General features: G+C 37.7%; 1 protein-coding gene across 4 annotated transcripts in view; it reads left to right on the top strand.

The window, feature by feature from the left end:
• The window catches only part of VWA8 (von Willebrand factor A domain containing 8), a 424,992-nt gene that overhangs the window by 183,092 nt on the left and 217,795 nt on the right, over positions 1–24,105 (top strand). For all 4 annotated transcript variants that reach the window (XR_004030158.1, XM_030813328.1, XM_030813329.1 and 1 more), the window contains 2 exons: positions 3,476–3,547; positions 22,995–23,071. Coding sequence is in view for 3 of the 4 variants with exons in the window: in XM_030813328.1 (XP_030669188.1) it covers positions 3,476–3,547; positions 22,995–23,071 (149 nt within the window). In the remaining variant the exon portion in view is untranslated. The remainder of the gene's footprint in view (positions 1–3,475; positions 3,548–22,994; positions 23,072–24,105) is intronic.

Raw genomic sequence — 24,105 nt, 5'->3', positions numbered from 1 at the left:
ATTGGAAAAAACTACTTTAAAGTTCATATGGAACCAAAAAAGAGCCCGCGTCGCCAAGTCAATCCTAAGCCAAAAGAACAAAGCTGGAGGCATCACGCTACCTGACCTCAAACTATACTACAAGGCTACAGTAACCAAAACAGCATGGTACTGGTACCAAAACAGAGATATAGACCAATGGAACAGAATAGAGCCCTCAGAAATAATGCCGCATATCTACAACTATCTGATCTTTGACAAACCTGACAAAAACAAGAAATGGGGAAAGGATTCTCTATTTAATAAATGGTGCTGGGTAAACTGGCTAGCCATATGTAGAAAGCTGAAACTGGATCCCTTCCTTACACCTTATATAAAAATTAATTCAAGATGCATTAAAGACTTACATGTTAGACCTAAAACCATAAAAACCCTAGAAGAAAACCTAGGGAATACCATTCAGGACATACGCATGGGCAAGGACTTCATGTCTAAAACACCAAAAGCAATGGCAACAAAAGCCAAAATTGACAAATGGGATCTAATTAAACTAAAGAGCTTCTGCACAGCAAAACAAACTACCATCAGAGTGAACAGGCAACCTACAGAATGGGAGAAAATTTTTGCAACCTACTCATCTGACAAAGGGCTAATATCCAGAATCTACAATGAACTCAAACAAATTTACAAGAAAAAAACAACCCCATCAAAAAGTGGGCGAAGGACATGAACAGACACTTCTCAAAAGAAGACATTTATGCAGCCAAAAAACACATGAAAAAATGCTCATCATCACTGGCCATCAGTGAAATGCAAATCAAAACCACAGTGAGATACCATCTCACACCAGTTAGAATGGCCATCATTAAAAAGTCAGGAAACAACAGGTGCTGGAGAGGATGTGGAGAAATAGGAACACTTTTACACTGTTGGTGGGACTGTAAACTAGTTCAACCATTGTGGAAGTCACTGTGGCGATTCCTCAGGGATCTAGAACTAGAAATACCATTTGACCCAGCCATCCCATTACAGGGTATATACCCAAAGGACTATAAATCATGCCGCTATAAAGACACATGCACACGTATGTTTATTGCGGCACTATTCACAATAGCAAAGAGTTGGAACCAACCCACATGTCCGACAACGATAGACTGGATTAAGAAAATGTGGCACATATACACCATGGAATACTATGCAGCCATAAAAAATGATGAGTTCATGTCCTTTGTAGGGACATGGATGAAACTGGAAACCATCATTCTAGATAAACTATCGCAAGGACAAAAAACCAAACACTGCATGTTCTCACTCATAGGTGGGAATTGAACAATGAGAACTCATGGACACTGGAAGGGGAACATCACACTCCGGGGACTGTTGTGGGGTGGGGGGAGGGGGGAGGGACAGCATTAGGAGATATACCTAATGCTAAATGACGAGTTAATGGGTGCAGCAAAACAACATGGCACATGGATACATATGTAACAAACCTGCACATTGTGCACATGTACCCTAAAACCTGAAGTATAATAATAAAAAATAAAAAATAAAAAAAGAAATTGTCTGCAGTACTAAGTGGTCAAGAGGCTAAGAAGAGAATTGTGTTGGCGGTGACTTTAGCCTTAGCTAAGTTTTGTTGATTTGAATAATCTAGTTAGATATAATGACAGCATGAAGTAGGAGGACATGAGAATTGTAAAGAAGAACACAAATATAGTTTGGATTATTTTTCGATATTTACATTGCTTTTTTCTTTAACTGGCTATTCAGGTACTTCAACTTTTCAAGGTAGATTAGCCCATTTATTACTGGAAGAGCTTAGTGTTTTCTGGAATTGGCACTGACTTTTCATCTTAGTGAAAAGGAGGAGGTCTCCATGCTATATTCCCACCAGAACTCAGCTTAAAATGACGTATATCTTGGTTTGCTTAACATAGTTTCTGCTTATACTTGTTGTCCCGGCATAATTATTAATAGTGTCTCTTTTTATTCTTAAAAGCATACACCTTGTATACATTTAAAAGTGTTCAAGAATAGACAATTATATACTCAACTCACTTCAAGCCTTATTAAAACTCTAGCTCCATGGCGTATCTGAAAGCATTTTTGAAAATAAAAACGGCCAAGATAAACATCAGGGAATACTCATTTGTTCTTGAAGGAGATAAAACACTTTCTCAGTTTTTCTTCTAAGGAAGAAACTCTGAAAGAAAATACTATTAAATTTGACAAGTAAAAAGAAAAATTTCTGTGTGTATGTATATCTATGTATATATTTTAATATTTTTATAATATATTTATATATCTATATATTATATATAATTTATATGTATTTTATACTATGTATAATTTATATGTGTATTATACAATATAGATACAAAGCACCATAAACGAAATTGAAAAAAGAAAGCAGCCAGGCACGGTGGCTCACGCCTGTAATCCCAGCACTTTGGGAGGCCGAGGCAGGCAGATCACGAGGTCAGGAGATCGAGACCATCCTGGCTAACATGGTGAAACTCCGTCTCTACTAAAAATGCAAAAAATTAGCCGGGCGTGGTGGCAGGCACCTGTAGTCCCAGCTACTCGGGAGGCTGAGGCAGGAGAATGGCTTTAATCCAGGAGACGGAGCTTGCAGTGAGCCGAGATCGTGCCACTGCACTCCAGCCTGGGCGATAGAGCGAGACTCCGTCTCAAAAAATAAAAAAAAGGGAAAGTGACATACTAGAAAAATATCTGCAGCATGTGTTAGATGCAAAAGGTTAATTTGCCTTTTTACAAATAGGGAACGTCAATAACTTTAGAACTTATTTAGCTGCTATTTGATACGGAAAACCAAGAGAAAGTAATAGGAATATTAATTGTGCTGGAGTGTAGATCTCTTCCCAGCCCCAAAGAACCCGTATGACCTACTTACAGGTGTCTTATTTTTCAAGATACAAAAGAGCAATGTAATTTCCTCTGTGGCTATTGTGAACAACCTTAATCTTGTTCTTTTATTATATTGTGTCATAATTCAAATTAAAAAGTGTGGAAGGTAAATAATATATTTTTAATTCTGAAGCTATCCATAGCTTTAAAGGTAATGGTTAAGAACAAGTCAATGTAAAATGTTCCCTAGAAGTGTACAGTTATTTTAGGAAGCCTTTGCATATTTACATTAGCAAGTATCAATTTAAATATATTAAATTATAAGCCAACTCTACATAGTATAATAGGTAAAAAAATATTTGAGTTGAATTATTAAAAACTCTGAAATATTGGTCAGTTGCTTAGTTTTACTCAGGTGGACTATTTCAAGTTTTCAGTATCAGTGACCTAAATGGTTATATAATTTACTTATAACCACAGATTTAATTTTGGGTTACATCAAATCGCTTGATTAGTGTTTATTATAATAGATATTTATATTCTATAAAGATATCTTTATAGTTAACTTTCTTATTTAACTTTGATTGTACAAAACACAGTTACCCCCTAGTTCCTTTTTCTCTAGCACGCGATAGTGATGGAAGATATGCTGAAAGACTTCCTCCTTGGAGAACACTTATTATTGGTTGGCAACCAGGTGAGTTATGGCTAAAATCTAGGTACCAATGAAAAAATGATAGTAACAATTTAAAGGCAGTAAGTTTCTTCTTGTTGGAATCAGTTATTTTTTCCCCTGTTAAATGACTGGTTTAATTAAAGGATGAGACTCTGCTACCTTCTAAACTTCAAAATTACCTCAACGTTTAAATCATCCTCCATTCTGTCTCTCATCAAGTTCTGTCCATTCTGTCTTATAAGTTATCTACTCTTCTTGTCCACATCTGTCACTCTAGCCCCAGTGATCTTCACCTGTCACCTGGATTACAGCAGTAGTTTCCTATGATAGCTCCATCCCCACCTTATGCCGATTCTTATCTACTCTCCATTCTGTAGTATCTGTTGTCAGATTGATACCTGTAAAACTACAATCTGATTGAGCCTCTCTTTTTTGCTGAAATTGGCTCCCCATTTCTGTTAGGTATAGTCTGAGTCTTCAGTACGGTGTACAGGATTCACTCTCTGTCCATCCCTCTATTCCTAAGCCATGGCCCCTTCTTTCTCTCACTGTTGGCTTGAGGCACTCTGCAGTTTCTTATCTATTCAGTTACTTATCTCTGCTTTGGTCCTCCCTACATGCTCCTCCTTCTGCAGGGAGAACTTCCTGTCCCCTTCCCATATACCCTCCCTTTAACTCATGGAAGAGAGACCTTCCCTTGTCCCTGGCTGAATAGGTTTTTCCTGCTTCTACTCCCTTTTATCATACTAGTCATACCATATGACTGTCTTTGCAACTTGTCTGTATGTTCCTTGAGAGCAGGGACTGTGTTTTTCTTATTTATCTCTGTCCTCAGCTCCTAGCATGGTACCTGTTACATAGTAGACACTCAATGTATGCTTATGGAGGAACGTATGAAAATTTTAGGTTTACAGGGTCCTGATAATTTTCCTGTATTGAATTTTCAGGCTTACAATGAACAGCACTTTCGGTTTTTTAAATTGGTCTTAAATTAAGGGTAACAAAGTTTCTGAAGTTTGGTTCCTATTTTTTCTTCTTTTTTGTATTTATAAAAATAATGCATATTCTTTATATATTTAGCCTCTCAAACTTATCATTTTAAAGTACTGATTAAAAAATAAAAGTAAAAATGGGCCAGTTGAGTGGTTTATTGATTTGAGTGCATAGGCTTAGAAGTTAGATGACTAGAGGCTCAACAGCAACTCTTCCACATATGGTTGTGTGACTTTGGGCCAATTGTTTATCTTACTAAGGCTCAGTTTCCTGATGTCTAACCTGGGAATGAAAATAGTATGGTCCCTTTGGGCTAATGTAAGGGTGTCATGAGATAATGCGTGGGAAGTACTTCACACAGTGCTCAGTTCTGTCAGCTAAATACGTGTGCGTCACTGTATAGTTTAAAAGTAATATTCTCTTGTTTCATTTTTTAAAACAAGAATTAAAACTAGAACAATAAATTATTTATGACTTTTAATTCCCACTATTTGAAAAGTCCTACCTATTTTTCTTCACTGAACAGTAAAAGATGAGCCTATATACCAGAGTGGGAAGATGAAGATCAGTTAACAGTCAGAATTTGGCTCTTGATATTGAAACCCAGGAAGTCGCATTCTCATCGCACTTTGAAAAACAATGGCTCTGTGGACTTTCAGGTTGTATGTAGCCCAAAGTACTCTGTAAATTTTTTATAAGAGTTTCACAAACTCTTTTTTTAATTAATTTATTTATTTTTATTTTATTATGCTTTAAGTTTTAGGGTACATGTGCACAATGTGCAGGTTTGTTACATATGTATTCATGTGCCATGTTGGTGTGCTGCACCCATTAACTCGTCATTTAGCATTAGGTATATCTCCTAATGCTATCCCTCCCCCCTCCCCCCACCCCACAACAGTCCTTGGAGTGTGATGTTCCCCTTCCTGTGTCCATGTGTTCTCATTGTTCAATTCCCACCTATGAGTGAGAACATGCGGTGTTTGGTTTTTTGTCCTTGCGATAGTTTACTGAGAATGATGATTTCCAGTTTCATCCATGTCCCTACAAAGGACATGAACTCATCATTTTTTATGGCTGCATAGTATTCCATGTTGTTGGACATTTGGGTTGGTTACAAGTCTTTGCTATTGTGAATAGTGCCGCAATAAACATATGTGTGCATGTGTCTTTACAGCAGCATGATTTATAGTCCTTTGGGTATATACCCAGTAATGGGATGGCTGGGTCAAATGATATTTCTAGTTCTAGATCCCTGAGGAATCGCCACACTGACTTCCACAATGGTTGAACTAGTTTACAGTCCCACCAACAGTGTAAAAGTGTTCCTATTTCTCCACATCCTCTCCAGCACCTGTTGTTTCCTGACTTTTTAGTGATGGCCATTCTAACTGGTGTGAGATGGTATCTCATTGTGGTTTTGATTTGCATTTCTCTGATGGCCAGTGATGATGAGCATTTTTTCATGTGTTTTTTGGCTGCATAAATGTCTTCTTTTGAGAAGTGTCTGTTCATGTCCTTTGCCCACTTTTTGATGGGGTTGTTTGTTTTTTTCTTGTAAATTTGTTTGAGTTCACTGTAGATTCTGGATATTAGCCCTTTGTCAGATGAGTAGGTTGCAAAAATTTTCTCCCATTTTGTAGGTTGTTCATGCTGATGGTAGTTTCTTTTGCTGTGCAGAAGCTCTTTAGTTTAATTAGATCCCATTTGTCAATTTCGGCTTTTGTTGCCATTGCTTTTGGTGTTTTAGACATGAAGTCCTTGCCCATGCATATGTCCTGAATGGTATTGCCTAGGTTTTCTTCTAGGGTTTTTATGGTTTTAGGTCTAACATGTAAGTCTTTAATGCATCTTGAATTAATTTTTATATAAGGTGTAAGGAAGAGATCCAGTTTCAGCTTTCTACATATGGCTAGCCAGTTTTCCCAGCACCATTTATTAAATAGGGAATCCTTTCCCCATTTCTTGTTTTTGTCAGGTTTGTCAAAGATCAGATAGTTGTAGATATGCGGCATTATTTCTGAGGGCTCTGTTCTGTTCCATTGGTCTATATCTCTGTTTTGGTACCAGTACCATGCTGTTTTGGTTACTGTAGACTTGTAGTTTAGTTTGAGGTCAGGTAGCGTGATGCCTCCAGCTTTGTTCTTTTGGCTTAGGATTGACTTGGTGACGCGGGCTCTTTTTTGGTTCCATATGAACTTTAAAGTAGTTTTTTCCAATTCTGTGAAGAAAGTCATTGGTAGCTTGATGGGGATGGCATTGAATCTATAAATTACCTTGGGCAGTATGGCCATTTTCACGATATTGATTCTTCCAGCCCATGAGCATGGAATGTTCTTCCATTTGTTTGTATCCTCCTTTATTTCATTGAGCAGTGGTTTGTAGTTGTCCTTGAAGAGGTCCTTCACGTCCCTTGTAAGTTGGATTCCTAGGTATTTTATTCTCTTTGAAGCAATTGTGAATGGGAGTTCACTCATGATTTGGCTCTCTGTTTGTCTGTGATCAGTGTATAAGAATGCTTGTGATTTTTGTACATTGATTTTGTATCCTGAGACTTTGCTGAAGTTGCTTATCAGCTTAAGGAGATTTTGGGCTGAGATAAAGGGGTTTTCTAGATATGCAATCATGTCATCTGCAAACAGGGACAATTTGACTTCCTCTTTTCCTAATTGAATACCCTTTATTTCCTTCTCCTGCCTGATTGCCCTGGCCAGAACTTCCAACACTATGTTGAATAGTGAGAGAGGGCATCCCTGTCTTGTGCCAGTTTTCAGAGGGAATGCTTCCACTTTTTGCCCATTCAGTATGATATTGGCTGTGGGTTTTTCATAAATAGCTCTTATTATTTTGAGATACGTCCCATCAATACCTAGTTTATTGAGAGTTTTTAGTATGAAGCATTGTTGAATTTTGTCAAAGGCCTTTTCTGCATCTATCGAAATAATCATGTGGTTTTTGTCTTTGGTTCTGTTTATATGCTGGATTACATTTATTGATTTGCGTATGTTGAATCAGCCTTGCATCCCAGGGATGAAGCCCACTTGATCATGGTGTATAAGCTTTTTGATGTGCTGCTGGATTCGGTTTGCCAGTATTTTGTTGAGGATTTTTGCATAAACTCTCTTTATAAGTTAAACCTTGATGCACTCAGTGTGTCCTTTTCAGAACTTCTGCCATCGCCTGGATGGCCTGAGACACAGAGGCTGTTGGCATCCCAGCAGCAGCAGACCAGCATGGAGAAGAGAATAGACCAAGACTATACAGAACTGGGGCTTGAGGAATAATTTTTCTAAGGTGCAGGTTTTCAAAAGGAAGATCCCTAGAGGTCAAGTTATGGTGTCCAAGTGGTTTTGAAATCTCTGGCATGCTATTGCTATCCTAAGGGTTTGGTGAGTTGGATGCAGTTGGTTTCTTGGCAAAGGTAGCACTTGCAATTGAGCAGGTAATAGATTAGAGTTTTAGGAGGGTCTTCTAGTTTAAAAGGTTGAAGTTAATGCCTAGCCAGTAACCAGAGAGACAGGAAGAATGTTCTAACCTCTGGAGGATTGGGAGAGCTATTCAGAGTGAAGGGTGAAGTAGAACAGAGGTTTGCTTCTGCTTTATGATGAATGAAGCAGAGACTGTGAAAGTGTTTTGGAATTGTCCTAGGGTGCTGTACAAACCTTGGCATAAAATCTAATATGCTATCTCTCTTTTGTTTCCAGTCCTAAAGAAAGGAACAAGGCTTTAGAGTGAAGAGCTAGGCAGTGGGGTGGAGGGAAGGGCAGCGACAGCTCCATAGGTAGATGATTGGACTCCAGCATCTGATAAGGATGGACAAGCCCACCGATTTTCAAGCCTATCTAGGACTGGTTCAGGATTCAGCTAGATAGAGCCTTCAAGTTGAAGATCCCCACGAAGAGCACGGCAGGAGCCCTGGGTTGGCACAAACTTTCATTTATCAGTTCTTTTGCAAAAGCCATCTGTGGTCAGCAGATCACACTGTCTTGCCATCTTGTATTCTTATCCTGCCACTCTCCACTTTGGAGAAAGAAGAAATTACAAAGGGAGATTGTATTCAGTATAATTTGCTATGTTTAGCTGGCCCTTTTCATATCAAAAGAGTTTTCTGTTCTTTGATTATATAAACCTCTAAGACCATCAGTGTTATGTTATAATACCAATGTTGAAGGAATGTTTTTTTGAAAGTAAATTCTGCTACCTATGTTCATTATATTGTATAGTGAAAAAGTCTAAGTCTCTTATACTGTCATTTGATGTCCTTTATGATCTAATCCTGCTCTGCTTTCAGCCTGGCGTCTGGTTTCTCCCCATAAATGCTTTTTTTCCTCAGACAAATTAAATACTCTGTTTCCCAAACATACCTTCTTATCAGTGTTATATTTCAACCTCTAATCTTTGCCAGCATGCTCTCCTCTTTCTCTTATATTTGCCTATTCACATTCTCTTAGCCTCAGAGTGGCAATGTGGCATCATGGAAAAGTAACTCGCTGTGATAGTTGAGTAAATTGTTATTGAGTAAATTGATATGTGTGATATCAACTGATATGTGATACTGAGTAAATAGTTATTCCTTCTAATTAGGGCCTTTTCTTTTTTCTTATCTATAAAATTATAGGCTTGGCACAGATATTTTCTAGGGTCTCTCTGGCTGTAAAAATATGCTTCTTTAATAAAGTCCTTGTGAACACTATGGCTTGAAGGCTTGAATTGACTCTCTGAAGTGTGATAGGTCACTTACAGATTTCTTTTGGGATTTAGTTAGATTTATGTATTTACCCACCATCTCTATGGAAGAGAGATAAAGAGTCTTCATTATTTTTGTGTCTCCCTGATGCCTTGCATACCGTAGACATTCAACAAATACTTGCTGAGTTAATTAGTAGATTTTAAAGGACTATCTGAAATTCCTGGCTGGGTGCAGTGGCTCATGCCTGTAATCCCAGCACTTTGGGAGGCCGAGGTGAGTGAATCACTTGAGGCCAGGAGTTTGAGACCAGCCTGGCCAACATGGCAAAACTCCATCTCTATTTTAAAAACTACAAAAATTAGCCAGGTGGAATGGCATGCGCTTGCAGTCCCATCTACTTGGGAGGCTGAGACAGGAGAATCGCCGGAACCTGGGAGGCGGAGGCTGCAGTGAGCTGAGATCGTGCCACTGCACTCCAGCGTGGGAGATAGAGCGAGACTGTCTCAAAAAAAATAAATAAATAAATAAATAAATAAATACATAAATTCCTAATGAGTAGCCAAAATGATTTAGAAGTAATATGAATTTAAAATTTAGGCTTAGTTGGATTGTTTTCAGAGGGTTATAAGACAAATTGAAATTTCTTTTTCTCTGAGCTTGCAGCTGTTTAATGAAGGAGACAAATGAATTAGATAAAATCTAGGGACTACCTACTCAAGAGAGGAAATAGTTAAGTAGCCTATTCAACTGGATATAGTTCTATAATGACAGGATCAGAGACTGGCAGCATTATCACTAAGATAGAATAATGAAATGCTAATTACTTTTAAATTTCTAATAATAAAGTGCTGATTAGTATTTAGCTAATTAAATCATACATAACTTTGCCTGTGCTTGCATTTACCAGGTCAAGGGGTGGAAATTGGACCAAGGCGGCTGGTTAAAATCTAAATAGAACTTTTTGAATCCTTTAGCCAACTTCAATTCCTTTCTAATGTGTTTTCATAAGGTAACATCTGTGCTAAGATCTGAGCAAGATTCTGTGGTTAGACTTTTAGCTGCTTCTGTTTGGTGGGTACGATGGAGTACAGAGCCACCTGTAGTATTCCTTGGCTAATGCAGTACCCCACAGAACTGCTTTGCTAAGGACTGGCATAGAGTTTGTGTTCTCTTTCTCTGTGCTTTTCTGAGTGCTGATCATCTAGGAGAGTTACTTATGTGGGAATGTATATTTTTGCAGTGATAGTAACTCAGGTCCTTCTTCAGTAGCTTTAAAAAATGCCTTGCTTCTTTGGTCAATGGTATTTCATGCTTTTCTTCATATTTGATGCACCTGCTCACCTTCACCCTTATTTCCATCTTCTGAAACAAGACAATCAAAGAAGACCAAGACAGGCAAGTGAAGATGCAGATAGTAGGTGGAGGACAATTGACTCAGCTCTCCTGGAGTAGTGTCACTGGTGTTTTCAGTCAAATGCAAAGTGACAGCCCCCTGTGAAAATGCCTATTTTAATCACATAATTTATTTTTAAAGTAAATGAATCACGTGTAGCAATTGTTCAGTCTCCTTTCTTTCTCCTTCTAAAGCATTATCTATAGATATATGCAGTCTACACAGCCTTCTGTTTGCAAACTAGAAACTGGCTGAACTCTATGAAAGAAATGTTTCAACACTTGAAATTATATCTAGAGATGTTTTACAAGACTGCTTTGTTACCAGTGGCAACTTTTACAATGAGGAAATTAAAGAGAATGGGTGCTGATTTTGAGGTATCTGAAGGTTTATCATCTTTATTAAACCCAATCTCACCTTTTTCTTGCAGATATTATCTTTTCTAAGAATCTTTGATACTAGAAAAGATTTTACATCTGTTGGGAAGCTAAAAACAAGCACCACTTGTCATAGTAAAATAAAGTAGCCTGCCCCTTATTTATAATAAAACTGATTTTTAAAAATCCTTTCTATTTTCTGTGTGAGATTTCATGACACAGCACATAGTCTTTCCAGTAAGTGCAGCAGAATTGCTGCCTTTCTGCCAAGTGGGATAGGGTACCGTGAAAATATACATGTTTGAGGGTCACTTAGGGTATAATGCTGAATATTATAGAACCACTTTAGCATGCTGTAACATACATTACTTTCTACCTACTGTAATTATAACATTATATGTACCTTTCATACTATCAGGAGCTTCATGCTGGTTTGTTTTTTTTGTTTTGTTTTGTTTTTTGTCACAGTATGACTTTCTAATTAACAAAAAGAGAGATGGCTATTTATTTTCTAACCAGTGATATTTTTTCTATGCCAGCTGTAGCTCAAGAATAAATTTCCTGCCTTCCCCATGTTCTCATACCTGGTTTTCTTTTGATGTATAGTGTCATATTCAATTTGATATACAAAATATTTATTGTGAAAACTGGGGGCTATAGAATCAGCCATAAGTGCCATATTTCTTTTTGTTTAAAAAAGTCCCTGCTGGGGGCCGGGTGCGGTGGCTCACGCCTTTAATCCCAGCACTTTGGGAGGCCGAGGCAGGCAGATCACCTGAGGTAGGGAGTTCGAGACCAGCCTGACCAACATGGAGAAATCCTGTCTCTACTAAAAATACAAAATTAGCCAGGTGTGGTGGTCCATGCCTGTAATCCCAGCTACTCAGGAGGCTGAGGCGGGAGAATCGCTTGAACCTGGGAGGCAGAGGTTGCGGTGAGCCAAGATTGCGCCATTGCACTCCAGTCTGGGCAAGGAAAGTGAAACTCCGTCTCAAAAAAAAAAAAAAAAAAGGCCCTGCTGGGTGCAGTGGCTCATGCCTATAATCCCAGCATTTTGGGAGGCCAAGGTGGGTGGATTGCTTGAGTCCAAGAGTTTGAGACCAGCGTGGGCAATATGGCAAAACCCCATCTCTACAAAAAATACAAAAAATTAGCCAGGCATGGTGGCATGCACCTGTAGTCCCAGCTACTAAGTATGCTTAGGCAGAAGGATTGCTTGAGTACGGGAGACAGAGGTTGCAATGAACTGAGATTGTGCCATTTCACTCCAGCCTGGGTGACAGAGCAAGACCCTGTTTCAAAAATAAAAATATAAAAAAAAGTCCCTAAGACTGAGTCTGTTTTTGTGTAAGAATACATGTGTTTTGAGAGACAGTTGCTCTTTATCAGATATTTCAAGGCAAAACATATTTTAGGAATGTTGTGTTCTAAAATGTTCAAGTACCCTTAATAAGAATTATTTTTTAGGCTGGGCGAGGTGGCTCACACCTGTAATCCGAGCCCTTTGGGAGGCCAAGGTGGGCGGATCACCTGAGGTGAGGGGTTTGAGACCAGCCTGGCCAACATGGTGAAATCCTGTCTCCACTAAAAATACAAAAATTAGCCGGATGTGGTGGTACATGCCTGTAATCCCAGCTACTTGGGAAGCTGAGGCGGGAGAAATGTTTGAACCTGGGAGGGGGAGGTTGCAGTGAGCCGAGATCACAGCACTGTACTCTAGCCTGGGCGATAGAGTAAGACTCCATCTCAAAAAAAGAAAGGAATTATTTTTTAAATATTCAGTGTTTTGTTTTTAGAAATAAAAATTTGATCTACATGTCATAACATCACTTGGTTTCTGATATTAGACAAAATTTCAAAGTAAGTCATCAAAAGTTAATTTATATTTAATGAAGCATAATTAATAATTCACAATCATTTCTACATGAATATTGTCTGATAAAATCACTTCCCAGGATTTGTCAGCTTACTTTTTTTGTCATTTTAATCCAGCTTTTTATATCACTTTACGAAATAACAGTCTGGTAAAATTTTTATACTTAAGCTTTTCTTGTATTCCCATCCATATTTTTTGCCCTTACTAAAACTCCAATATATTATATATTTCTTATAAAATAAAAAGCCAATTCTGGCTGATTTTCATACAGGATGCCTTCTCTATCCCTGATTTTCATTTTCTTCATGTTTTTACATTACTGAGTCTGTACGTACTCATTTCAATTCTATGACACCTTCTGATCTATCAGCAGTGAGGCATATCCTAGAAAGAATCTCTTAATGTTATTTCTGCTAAAAGGTGAAAGTGGCTCTATCTTGTCTACCAGATAAAATCCCCGTCATAGAGAGACACTCAGAACCACCCACAATCTGGCTCCAAATTCCTTTTATGGTTCTAGTTCTTTCAAACTACAGTTTCTTTCTTTCTTTTTTTTTTTTTTTTTTGAGACGGAGTCTCGCTCTGTCTCCCAGGCTAGAGTGCAGTGGTGCAGTCTCGGCTCACTACAAGCTCCGCCTCCCGGGTTCACGCCATTCTCCTGCCTAAGCCTCCCGAGTAGCTGGGACTACAGGTGCCCGCCACCACGCCTGGCTAATTTTTTTGTATTTTTAGTAGAGACAGGGTTTCACCATGTTAGCCAGGATGGTCTCGATCTCCTGACCTCATGATCCACCCGTCTCGGCCTCCCAAAGTACTGGGATTACAGGCATGAGCCACCGCGCCTGGCCTCAAACTACAGTTTCTTACACTTCCTGAGTGCAATATCCCCTTCCCCATTTTTCATGTTGTTTGCCTCATGTGGTGCCTCTTACTCTCATCTTTGCCTTTGAAAATTCTGCCAACTTTCAAGAGTTCAGATGTTTTTCCTCTATGAGGCTTTCTTTGTCTCTCCCAAAAAAGAAGTAATCTTATTTTCTTCTGAACTTTGTAGTATTTTCTCACTATGTTGATTCAATTGTCTTTTAAAATTGTTGCAATCCGTGTTTGATTTCATCCATAATTGGTTAAAAGTTTCTTATGAACTAAGATTAAAAATAGTAATATTTGCATGTCTTACAATTTTCAATGTACTTTTATATAATTTCATTTAGTTCTACATCAACCTTTTGAGGTAAAAGTTTTTATTTTCCACCTTTCACAAATAAGCAGACCAGTTCAAAAAGGTAAAAATATTTGCTCAAAATCACATAGCTAGTTAATATCAGAGTTAGGTATTAGATCTCCAAAGCTCATACTTTTTTCCGTCATACCACACTAATTCCTGTACTAGGCAGAACAGCAACAACAACAATAATATAATAACTAACTTTTGTTAAGTGCTTATAATAGGCCAACGACTATACTTCACATACAAAGTAAAGGACATTTAAAATGTTTCTGTTATGGGAAATTTTTTATATATTCTGCACAATGTAGAGTACATAATGAACCCCCTTGTATTCATCACCCAGCCTCAATGATTAATAAGCATTTTGTCCATCTTGCTTTATCTATTCTCCCAACACTTTTTTTTTTTTTTTTTATGAGAAGGAGTCTCACTCTGTCACCCAGGCTGGAGTGCAGTGGCGCAATCTCGGCTCACTGCAGGCTCCGCCCCCCGGGGTTCATGCCATTCTCCTGCCTCAGCCTCCCGCGTAGCTGGGACTACAGGTGCCCGCCACCTCGCCCAGCTAATTTTTTGTATTTTTAGTAGAGGCGGGGTTTCACCATGTTAGCCAGGATGGTCTCGATCTCCTGACCTCGTGATCCACCCGCCTCGGCCTCCCAAAGTGCTGGGATTACAGGCATGAGCCACCGCGTCCGGCACTCTCCCAACACTTTTTTGTATGTCATCTTTTAATATATTGTTCTTTTGCATATCATTTTTCCTTATAGATATTTCACCATTTATCTCTAATATGACCACAATTTTATTATTACACCTAACAAATTAACAATAATCCCTTCATATGATCTGATGCTGTTTTCAGTTTTCCCCAGTTATCTCCAAAGTATTATTTTGACTGAGTACAATGGCTCACACCTGTAATCCCAGCACTTCGGGAGGCCAAGGTAGGCGGATGCCTTGATCCCAGAAGCTGCAGACCAGCCTGGGCAATATAGTAAAATACTGTCTCTATAGAAAATACCAAAATTAATTATCTGGGCATGGTGGCATGCACCTGTAGTCCCAGCTATTCAGGAGGCTGGAGTTGGAAGATCACCTGACCGCAGGAGGTGCAGGTTGCAGTGAGCCAAGATTAGGTCACTAACTCCAGCCTGGGCAGTAGAGCAAGATTCTATCTCAAAAAAAAGAAAAAAAAGGCATTGTTTTATAGTTGATTTATTCTAGTCAGCATCAAAACGAAGCCTGGTCATTGAATTTAGTTGATGTGCCTCCTAAGTCTCTTTGATAGAGGAAAGATGTACTCATCTTCATCCTAAGAAGTATAGACCCATATTTTTGAATATAAACCTTTTATTCAGAATTATACCAATATTGATGAACTTCCATTGAGGAAATATTATAAAAGTAACTTTCACTGGGCCAATTTAATTTCTTGATTAATTTATACAATGAAATTATGGCATATCAATTTTTTCCCGGCTAGAAATGATTCATTCTTCTCTGCGTTTCATAGCATTTGATTTTTTAACTCTTTTATACAGTCTGAAAATCAATAAACATATATTTAATGCCAACTAAGCAGGACTCTATGAACATTTTAACTATATAATTCTTTGTATCTCATTCTGTCTATTAATTACAAACTTAATGTGACTAGAGATTCTATTTTTCTCCTGGTAGAGGTTTAGTAAATGTTGAATTATTTAATATTGAGATACTGTGAATATTTTATTGCTAAAATTAAAGAATGTGCGAATTTTGCTAATTAATAATTTGAACTAAGCCCTGGCAGATTTCTACTGTGCACCCTCATAAATATACCATGTTGCTATGACAGCATAATTGTTTAATATCTGTAGAAGCACTGAACAGTTTGTCCAGAAATTGTCTTGCCTGTGTCTCCCAGCTGGTAGTGGCAGCAGGGAATTTGATAACTTAGTGTCTAATAGCTCCAGCAGCCTGGGTATCCCAAGACTATGAAATACTTGTTTCATCAAATACAGTGGCACTCTATTTTAAATTATTTTTTGTTCCTTCTCAAACCCCTTAGTTAATGAAGTTGCCTGAATTTCAATGTGGAAATTCTTTGGCATTCTGCCACATTCTTTCTGCCAATTTAGTTTGTCTATCCATTGTTTCTTAGTGAATATTTTTTCTTGAATTTATTTTGAATCTGTATTTTGTTCCTGCAGACACGTTGATTTTTGCCCCCTGCAATATTTGTCATGACTGCTTCGGTTATATCTAATAGCTGACCACACTACCCAAAAGTGGATCTTTGCCATTTATAGCAACACAGTATTTCAAAGGGAAAATGCAGAGATGTAGATTTTATTATTTTCATGTGAAAAGGAGGTTATGACTTTGATAGGGAGGTTTATAAGGATTGTGTTTTAGAGTGATGCAAACTAGTAATGTAATTGAAATATATGTTTTCTCATCTGACTTCTGACTACTGTTTGTTGACTGTTATAAAGAACCCATTTGTATGACTGTTTAGGATTATTTACTATTCAGTTTTAATAATTTTTTGTCTGATTACAAAAGTAATGTATATGTATTGAGAGAATTTGGAAAATAAGAAATTTCCGGTGATCATTAGCAATGATCTCTTATTTTGTTATAAGACCAAGGAATATCATTGTAAAATAGTATTTAGAGATTAGCTTGTCTAAGCCCTCTCTATTCAAATGAGCAAATCTAAGCTCAGATTGTAAAAATTCCCACCTGAGAGGGATAGTATAGTGTATTTTTAGGCATTTAAGCAAAGAATTAGAAGGTTCAGCATTAGGTGGGATTTTTTTAAAGGAATTGAAATTTATTTCTCTGGATTTACTATAATATTAGTTTGTTATTTTTTATTGTAATTGGTATTTGTTAATGACATTAACGTGGTGACTTTTCTAACAAAGAAATTAGCACCCTATGGAAAGAACATCTCTATTATACAAACTGAACTAACTTTATAAAAATTATTAAAGAATTGGAGGCAACTAAAGGAAGGCCCACAGTAAACAAGTTTCAGAGAACATGCAAGAAAGCTGAATGTTGGCAGTGGCAAATACTCACCTAGAGTCCATTTTATAAATTGCTGAAGAAAAGATCTGGATTTGCTTCCTCACTGTTCTCCCTTCTGAACCTTAGATAACATGCAGGGAGCTTCCAGACGTGTTTTATGTGATTTTACAACGTTAAACTGACTGATCTTTGACTCCATGACATTAAGAGACCCGAATAGGGGGATGATCCTGGCCTCAAGGAGCAAGCCTGTCTACCTGCCAAGGACCTGGCACATTGCTAGACTATACTGGTGAGAGAGAGTGGTTTAGGAACCCAAAGGAGGAAATCATTCTGGTGCTGAGAGTTAAAGGAGAGAAAACAATGGGACAGATAGGCAAACCTTCAGAGAAGCTGGAACATTTCATCAGAAGGCTAGGTGGGGGAGTGGAAGATGACAGACAGATGGGCAAGGATGAGCTATTGTAGTCAAAAGAAACCACATAAGCAAAGATATGGATATGGAAAGGTAATTTTTAGGAGACAGTGGCTGAAAGGAACTTGTTTGAGTGAGACTCACAGAGGGCTGATGAGCGTGCTTGCAAATTTATCTGCTGTTGCAGGGATCCCTCAAGGCCTGTCACAAATCCTTCAGCATTCGAGTCCCAACATTTAGTCCAAATCCCATTCCTAGACTAATTTTCTCTTTGCCTGTTTTCTATTCCCTTTTAGCTTTTTTCTCCTACTCTATTTCTTTCTTTCTCTCCTCCTTTGATGGAACATGGATAGAGTTTTGTACGTTCTGTATTTTTTTCTTGTCCAGGAAGAAAAGCCCCAAAGTCCCTTTGCTGTAAAGAATTTTACTGCTAATCTCTCTGAGGAAACAGGGTAACTAAAATAATAAACCTGAGGAAGTTATAAGAGTCCCAGAATCCCTCAGAATTCTTAAAGTCATGGTCCCTGAGCTTTTCTCTCAGAAACTAGAAGTATGTTTACTTCCTCTCCTTGGTTTGACTCCTGTCTGTGGGGCTTCACATAATTCCTACTTCTCCTAACCCGGTAGTGAAAGGGCTGCCCTACTCCTGCTTCTGCGAAAATCCTTCTGGCCAGTACGTCATCATGAAGAGCACAGTCCGGCAGAACAGTAATGATAAATGTTAGCGTCATTCTCATGAGATAATTTTTATTTTTTAGGAGTTCTATATATAAAATTTGATACAGGAGCTCTTCTCCTATATCAAATTTTCACTTACTAAATATTCTCAATAAGAGTTAATGATGTAAAAATTTATCTATTTCATGTTGATTTTTACTAAAGGATACAAATTACATATAAATGGAATTTTTAGTAAGTAAAGATAAATATATATAGGAACAAAATGAAAATGTTAGCAGATTTTTTAAGCAGCTGGACATTGGATGATTATTGTTTTCTAAGTTTCCCAGTGGGAAAAATGAGCATGTGTAACTTTATAATGGAAAAATAAGATACTATTTATGTATTTATTCAATTAAAATAATCCTGAGGATTCTCTATTCTAGGCAAAAACTGTGATTAGAAGGAACAAGTCATTATAACTGTTTCATTTTGCTCAGGATATTTACAGAAATTCTTTCCTAGATGATGCTTTCAGCATTTCCTCGAAGGAATTATCAGAGCTTCTTAAAATGCAGTAGTAAGCAACTTGATGAGATCTCTGTTTTAGAAAAATAACTAAACAAACTGGGGATTGTCTTGTTGTAAATCTGGAGGTGGGAAACCAAACCAAATTAGTCCCTTTCCAGTAGTCTGGGGAGGGGATGAGCTACCCTTGAGCTGAGACAGTGAATTGGAGAGGAAGGAGCAGATATGGGAAGCAGACACTTCAAAGTAAACATATCCAAAATTAAACTGCCTTTTATAACTAGACTTCCCTCCCCCACCCAGCTAATTCAGTTCTCCTCCCCTGTTTCTTCTGTGACCTGCCACTCTATTGCCTAAGACAGAAACTTTCACTTCTTCATCTCCTCATCCTTAACTCCAGGCCCTCATTAAGTCCTGTCGGTTCCTTTTCCTAAATATCTCTTAAATCTATTCATTTCTCTCTATCCCATAGTTTAGACCACCATCATCTCCTGCTTGAATTTTAAAGGAATTTCAAACTGCTTTCCTTTGCTTTCTCTTCTGCTCTCTACCAGACTCCACCGTACCAATTCCATCAGAGCAATTTTCTAAAACTGAAAATCTGATTGTATTATTCCTTTACTTCAGTGGCTTCTTGGTGCTTTGAGGAAACAGTTCTAACTCTTTTAAGTGGCTTCCAGGGCTTAGCCAGACTTAAACCCCATGTACCTTTCTAGCCTGGTTTCTTACCACTCCCTTTCTCGTGTTTCTCTAGCTTCTGACTTCTTGCATACCTGTCCAGCTCTCCAACTGACTGTTACCCAAGAGTCTTGACACATACTGTTCTACCTGTAACACTCCCCTTTCTCATCTTTCCCTGTACCTCTTTAATTCCTTGATATCTCAATCTAAACATAACTGTGCAGTCGGCCTTCCTGAGCCCTTACGTTAAATCTTCAAGCATGTTGGATTGTCATATGAGGACACTATCTGTTATATGTGTTGTCTGTGTTCCCTCCTAGACTGTAAGCTGTGAATATGGTAAGAGGCTGTAGCTGTTTTCTTTACTGTTATATCCAGCTCAGCTAGTACAGTGCTGTAATATTAGGTGCTCAAATAATTGATGAGTTAGGCAAGGAAGTGAGAGAGGGAGAAAAGAAGGGAGGGAGGGAGAAAATGTTGGAAGGGAAAGAGGAATGAAGGAGACAGAAGGAATGGAGGGAAAGAATAAAACTAAAAGTTTTGCAGGTAGGGACTGTAAAGATCCTAATGACATTTTGCAGAGGGGAAAAAATGAAGCCATCAAAAATATTCTAGCATTCTTTTATTGAGCAGCTGAGTACGTGGCTATGCTGTTATATGGGGGTTGAAAAGAGAAAAAAGTAGGTTTGGGTGGAAGGATGATAAGCATCTGTTTCAGAAGTTCAGTTGATGGTTAAGAATAGGGGATATCGAATGAAGCTTAGAAAAGAAGTGTGAGCTGTATGTGATGACTGAGGTCACGGGAGAGGGAGCATATGGAGCAAGACAGCTGAGGTTGGGGTTCTGGAGACTCCAACATTTAAAGAGACACAGCAAAAGAGCTCCTCAGTGGCAGCTGGGACTCCACATCTCAAACTACATTTATGGGACTTGTGACTCCTAAATCGTGCCTTGCTCAGGAGGAATTTGAATAAGCATGGCTATTTAATAACTTTAGAGGTGGGGAGGGAGGAGGAACTCCCTGAAAGCACGTTTTCATGACATTTCTTCCAGGAAATCCTTTGTATTTCTGACATTGTAATGCATTTATGATGTCTGCTTTTTCTAGGATTGCTGAATTTAACAGAACTAATATATTAATACAGACATTTTACTCATCTGAATTTATCTATTTAAAAATTTATATTTATGATCACACGCCATTTAAAGTTTACATACCAGTTGTAATTTACATACAAACGTGCAAATGTTATTTTCCTCCTTTGTGCTTCTATGCTAGGCTTGAAACTATTTTGGGTGAAATCCAATTAGATACTGAAAGATTCCTAGAAGATGAAATGATCCATTGTTCTAACTTTAGTGAATTTGTCAGTTTGACATTCAGCTCCGATAACCTTGAATCTTCTGTAGGCGAAATAAATCACTTTTAAAATTTATCCCACTTTATCTATCTATCTATCTATGTATCTATCTATCTATCTATCTATCTATCTATCTATCTATTTATTTATTTATTTATTTTTACAGGTGGAGTCTTGCTCCATCACCAGGCTGTAATGTAGTGGTGTGATCATAGCTCACTGCAGCCTCAAATTCCTAGGTTCAAGAGATCCTTCCACCTCAGCCTCCCGAGTAGCTAGGACTACAGACATGTGCCACCATGACTGGCTAATTTTTTGTTTGTTTGTTTGTTTGTTTTGTTTGTTTTTATAGAGATGAGGCCTCACTGTGTTGCCCAGGCTGATCTGGAACTCCTGGGCTCAAGTGATCCTCTCACTTAAGCCACCCAAATCTCTGGGATTACTGGTGTGAGTCATGTGCCTGGCCCGTTCTTCTTTTATAAGTCCATAATTTCAGCATCCTTATTAACATGGTCACCATTTATGTTTTACCAGAATCCTCACTCCTTTTCCAGTACTTTCCAAACTCCCTTTATTCGTTTATTCACTTGACAAATATTTATCGAATGCACTCTCAGGCACTGTGCTGAGCTCTGGGGATATAGTGATAAGCAAAACAGACGTGGTTTCTACCCCCTGTGGCACTCAATAAATACCATTTCAGTTGATTTGAATTTCTATCCTTGATGTTTGTAGAATGCTTTTCTTCACAAGATGTTTGCATACGTAGTAAAAATACCAGTAAAAATACCTGCTTCCCTATTGGGCTTCTGCTATTGTTCCTGTATACCATGCATTGCCCCAGTCTGCCTAATTATTTCTTTAGGATGGACCTAGAAGTGAGGAAGGAGATAACTTAAGGCCCAGATTACCAAAATCAATTTCAAACTGAAAGAAAGATATTCCATAATGCAGGGACTATAATTATGACCATCAGAATCATATAGACCTGGATGTGAGTCCTGGTTTCACTAGAATTACCTGGATGTGAGTCCTGGTTTCACTAGAATTACCTGTGTGTGACTGTGTGCACAGTGCTTACCTCTGAGCCTTGGTTTCTTGATTTGCGAGGTTGAAATAATTTTAATGCCTACCTCATGGGACTGTTGTGATGATTAAATGAAATAACCCATGAAAATACTTACCCTACAGCCTGGCACAGTATAGGTTAAGTGTCCCTTATCTGAAATGCTTGGAACCAGAAGCATTTCACATTTTAGAGTATTTGCATATACATACCAGTGGAGCATCCCTAATCTAAAAATCCAAAATCTGAAGTGCTCCAATGAGCATTTCTACTGAGCATGACCTTTGAGCATCTTGTTGGTACTCAAAAAGTTTCAGAATTTGGAGCATTTGGGGTTTCAGATTTTTGGATTAGGGATGCTCAACCCATATAAGAATCAGTAAGAGTTATTTTTGCTAGCATGTATGATATGAAGTCAGCTTTTAAACTATAACTCTTTCCACACAACCTACTTGTTAAAAGATTTACACCCCATTAATTGTATTTCAACTCTAAGTGAAAACTTTGAAATAGGGAAATAGCATGGGGGTGGATTCCATTTTTAACAGTCTGTCTTCTACAAAAGGATAGCAACTCTCAGCACCAGTAAGTGGTAAGGAAATGAGGGCATTTCTAGGAAGAGCACATATAGTTGAGTTTTATTAATACACCTTGGTTTTAAATTTAGGTTTCCAAGGTTTTAAAGGACTGGAAAGTGGCATAAAAGGAGAAGAAATGAGTGTTTGATTCGAATAGAAAAAGTACAGTATTATATTTACCTTTCTGTAACTGAGAATCATAATTCTGAAGAACTGATTAGAAAGACCATTGTTTTATACTTACTTGATCACCTTTGATGACATTCTTCAAATCTGAAATAGTTAATACTATAGGCATCTGCTGTGATGCCTAGACTTCAGTGTAAATTTACAGAACCAAAAAGTCAATATGTAGGAGGCAAATTTATGGATTTCCTTTCAAATAAGAATGACTTAGAACTAGTATGTTTAGAAATAAATTTTTTAAACCCTTATGTCATAGGAGATATTCCGTATATGTTTGCCAGTTTGGTTTTCATGAACAATAAACTAAAACAGTAAAAAGGTGAGAAAGCAGGTTTTGGTAAAAGATTCTTCTGGTTTGGCATAAGCTTATCTCCAGAAAATAGCCTCTTTTTGTTTAATGTTTTCTGTGTAATTACAGGGTGTAGGAAAAAACAAGATTGTTGACAGATTCCTTCACCTGCTCAACAGACCCCGAGAATATATTCAACTACACAGGTAAGACTGTTAGACCCACAACCTCTTAAAAATCTCATTTAATCATTTGTTTCCCTCCTGGTACAATTTAAAAATACTTTCTTAAAGGCCCATTTTATAAGCCAGTTTTATTTCTGTTCCTCTTGCTTTTATCTCTTCTCTCCTTTAAAGGTAATAAAACCATGCAGAATTTATTTTTAAAGTAATGCTTTATAAACATGAATTAATAGATATTCTGTGGACAGAGAGTGATGAACATTACATTCTAGGAACAGATCTCATCAACATAAAGGCTCTTAAGTTAGAAGAAAAACATGTAGGATCTAAGCCTATTCTCTCACAAGCAGCTAAAATAGCTCACAAGGAGAAATAATAAACTATATGAATCTCAGGTATGTGATAAGGAACCCAGAAATCTGAAAGAAGTATGTTATTAGTTGTCTCCTTGCCTTCCTTAAAGTTACTTTTTAGATAATTTTGTATGGTTAGAATGCTGGTTCAGCTTTTAATCAAATAGTTTTTCTCAATATGGGTCATTTTTAGCTTTATGAGTGAACCTGTTCTAATTTTTAAAAAATAAAATATAAATGACAGATCCACCAAAAACAAAATAGATAAGTCAAGAAATATATCAAGTAATGAACAACTTAAAGCTAACTTAGATTGTTATTGTTTTAATCCTAGGAAGTAAAAAATATATAGTATAATAGAGCATTGAATTGAGTTATAAGAGTTAGTTTCTGGTCTGGGTCTTTTCACTAAGTGATTATCAGTTCTTGAGAGAGAATTGTAGGAGAATAAAGGGCAGAGTTAGTGGGTCAAAGGAGAAAGAGGAAAGGACCCAGGGAAAGCTGAGATATGGTGAAAAACTGCCTTTTGGGATTTATACCTCTGAGCATGACAGGGTAGTGGTACCAGATTAGCCCTACCACAATAAAAACTATAAAACTGAACAAAATTCACAAACACTAGGAAAAGAAAAACTACTAGGTATCTTTGAGCTGAACAACTACCAGAGTTCCTTCATTAAATACCCCTGGTATTCAGAAGGGTAT

The sequence above is a fragment of the Nomascus leucogenys genome, chromosome 5 (assembly GCF_006542625.1).
Source record: "Nomascus leucogenys isolate Asia chromosome 5, Asia_NLE_v1, whole genome shotgun sequence".
Lineage (NCBI taxonomy): Eukaryota > Metazoa > Chordata > Mammalia > Primates > Hylobatidae > Nomascus > Nomascus leucogenys.
Note: the sequence above shows the minus strand (reverse complement) of the source record. Positions and strands in the feature narration are given on the sequence as shown.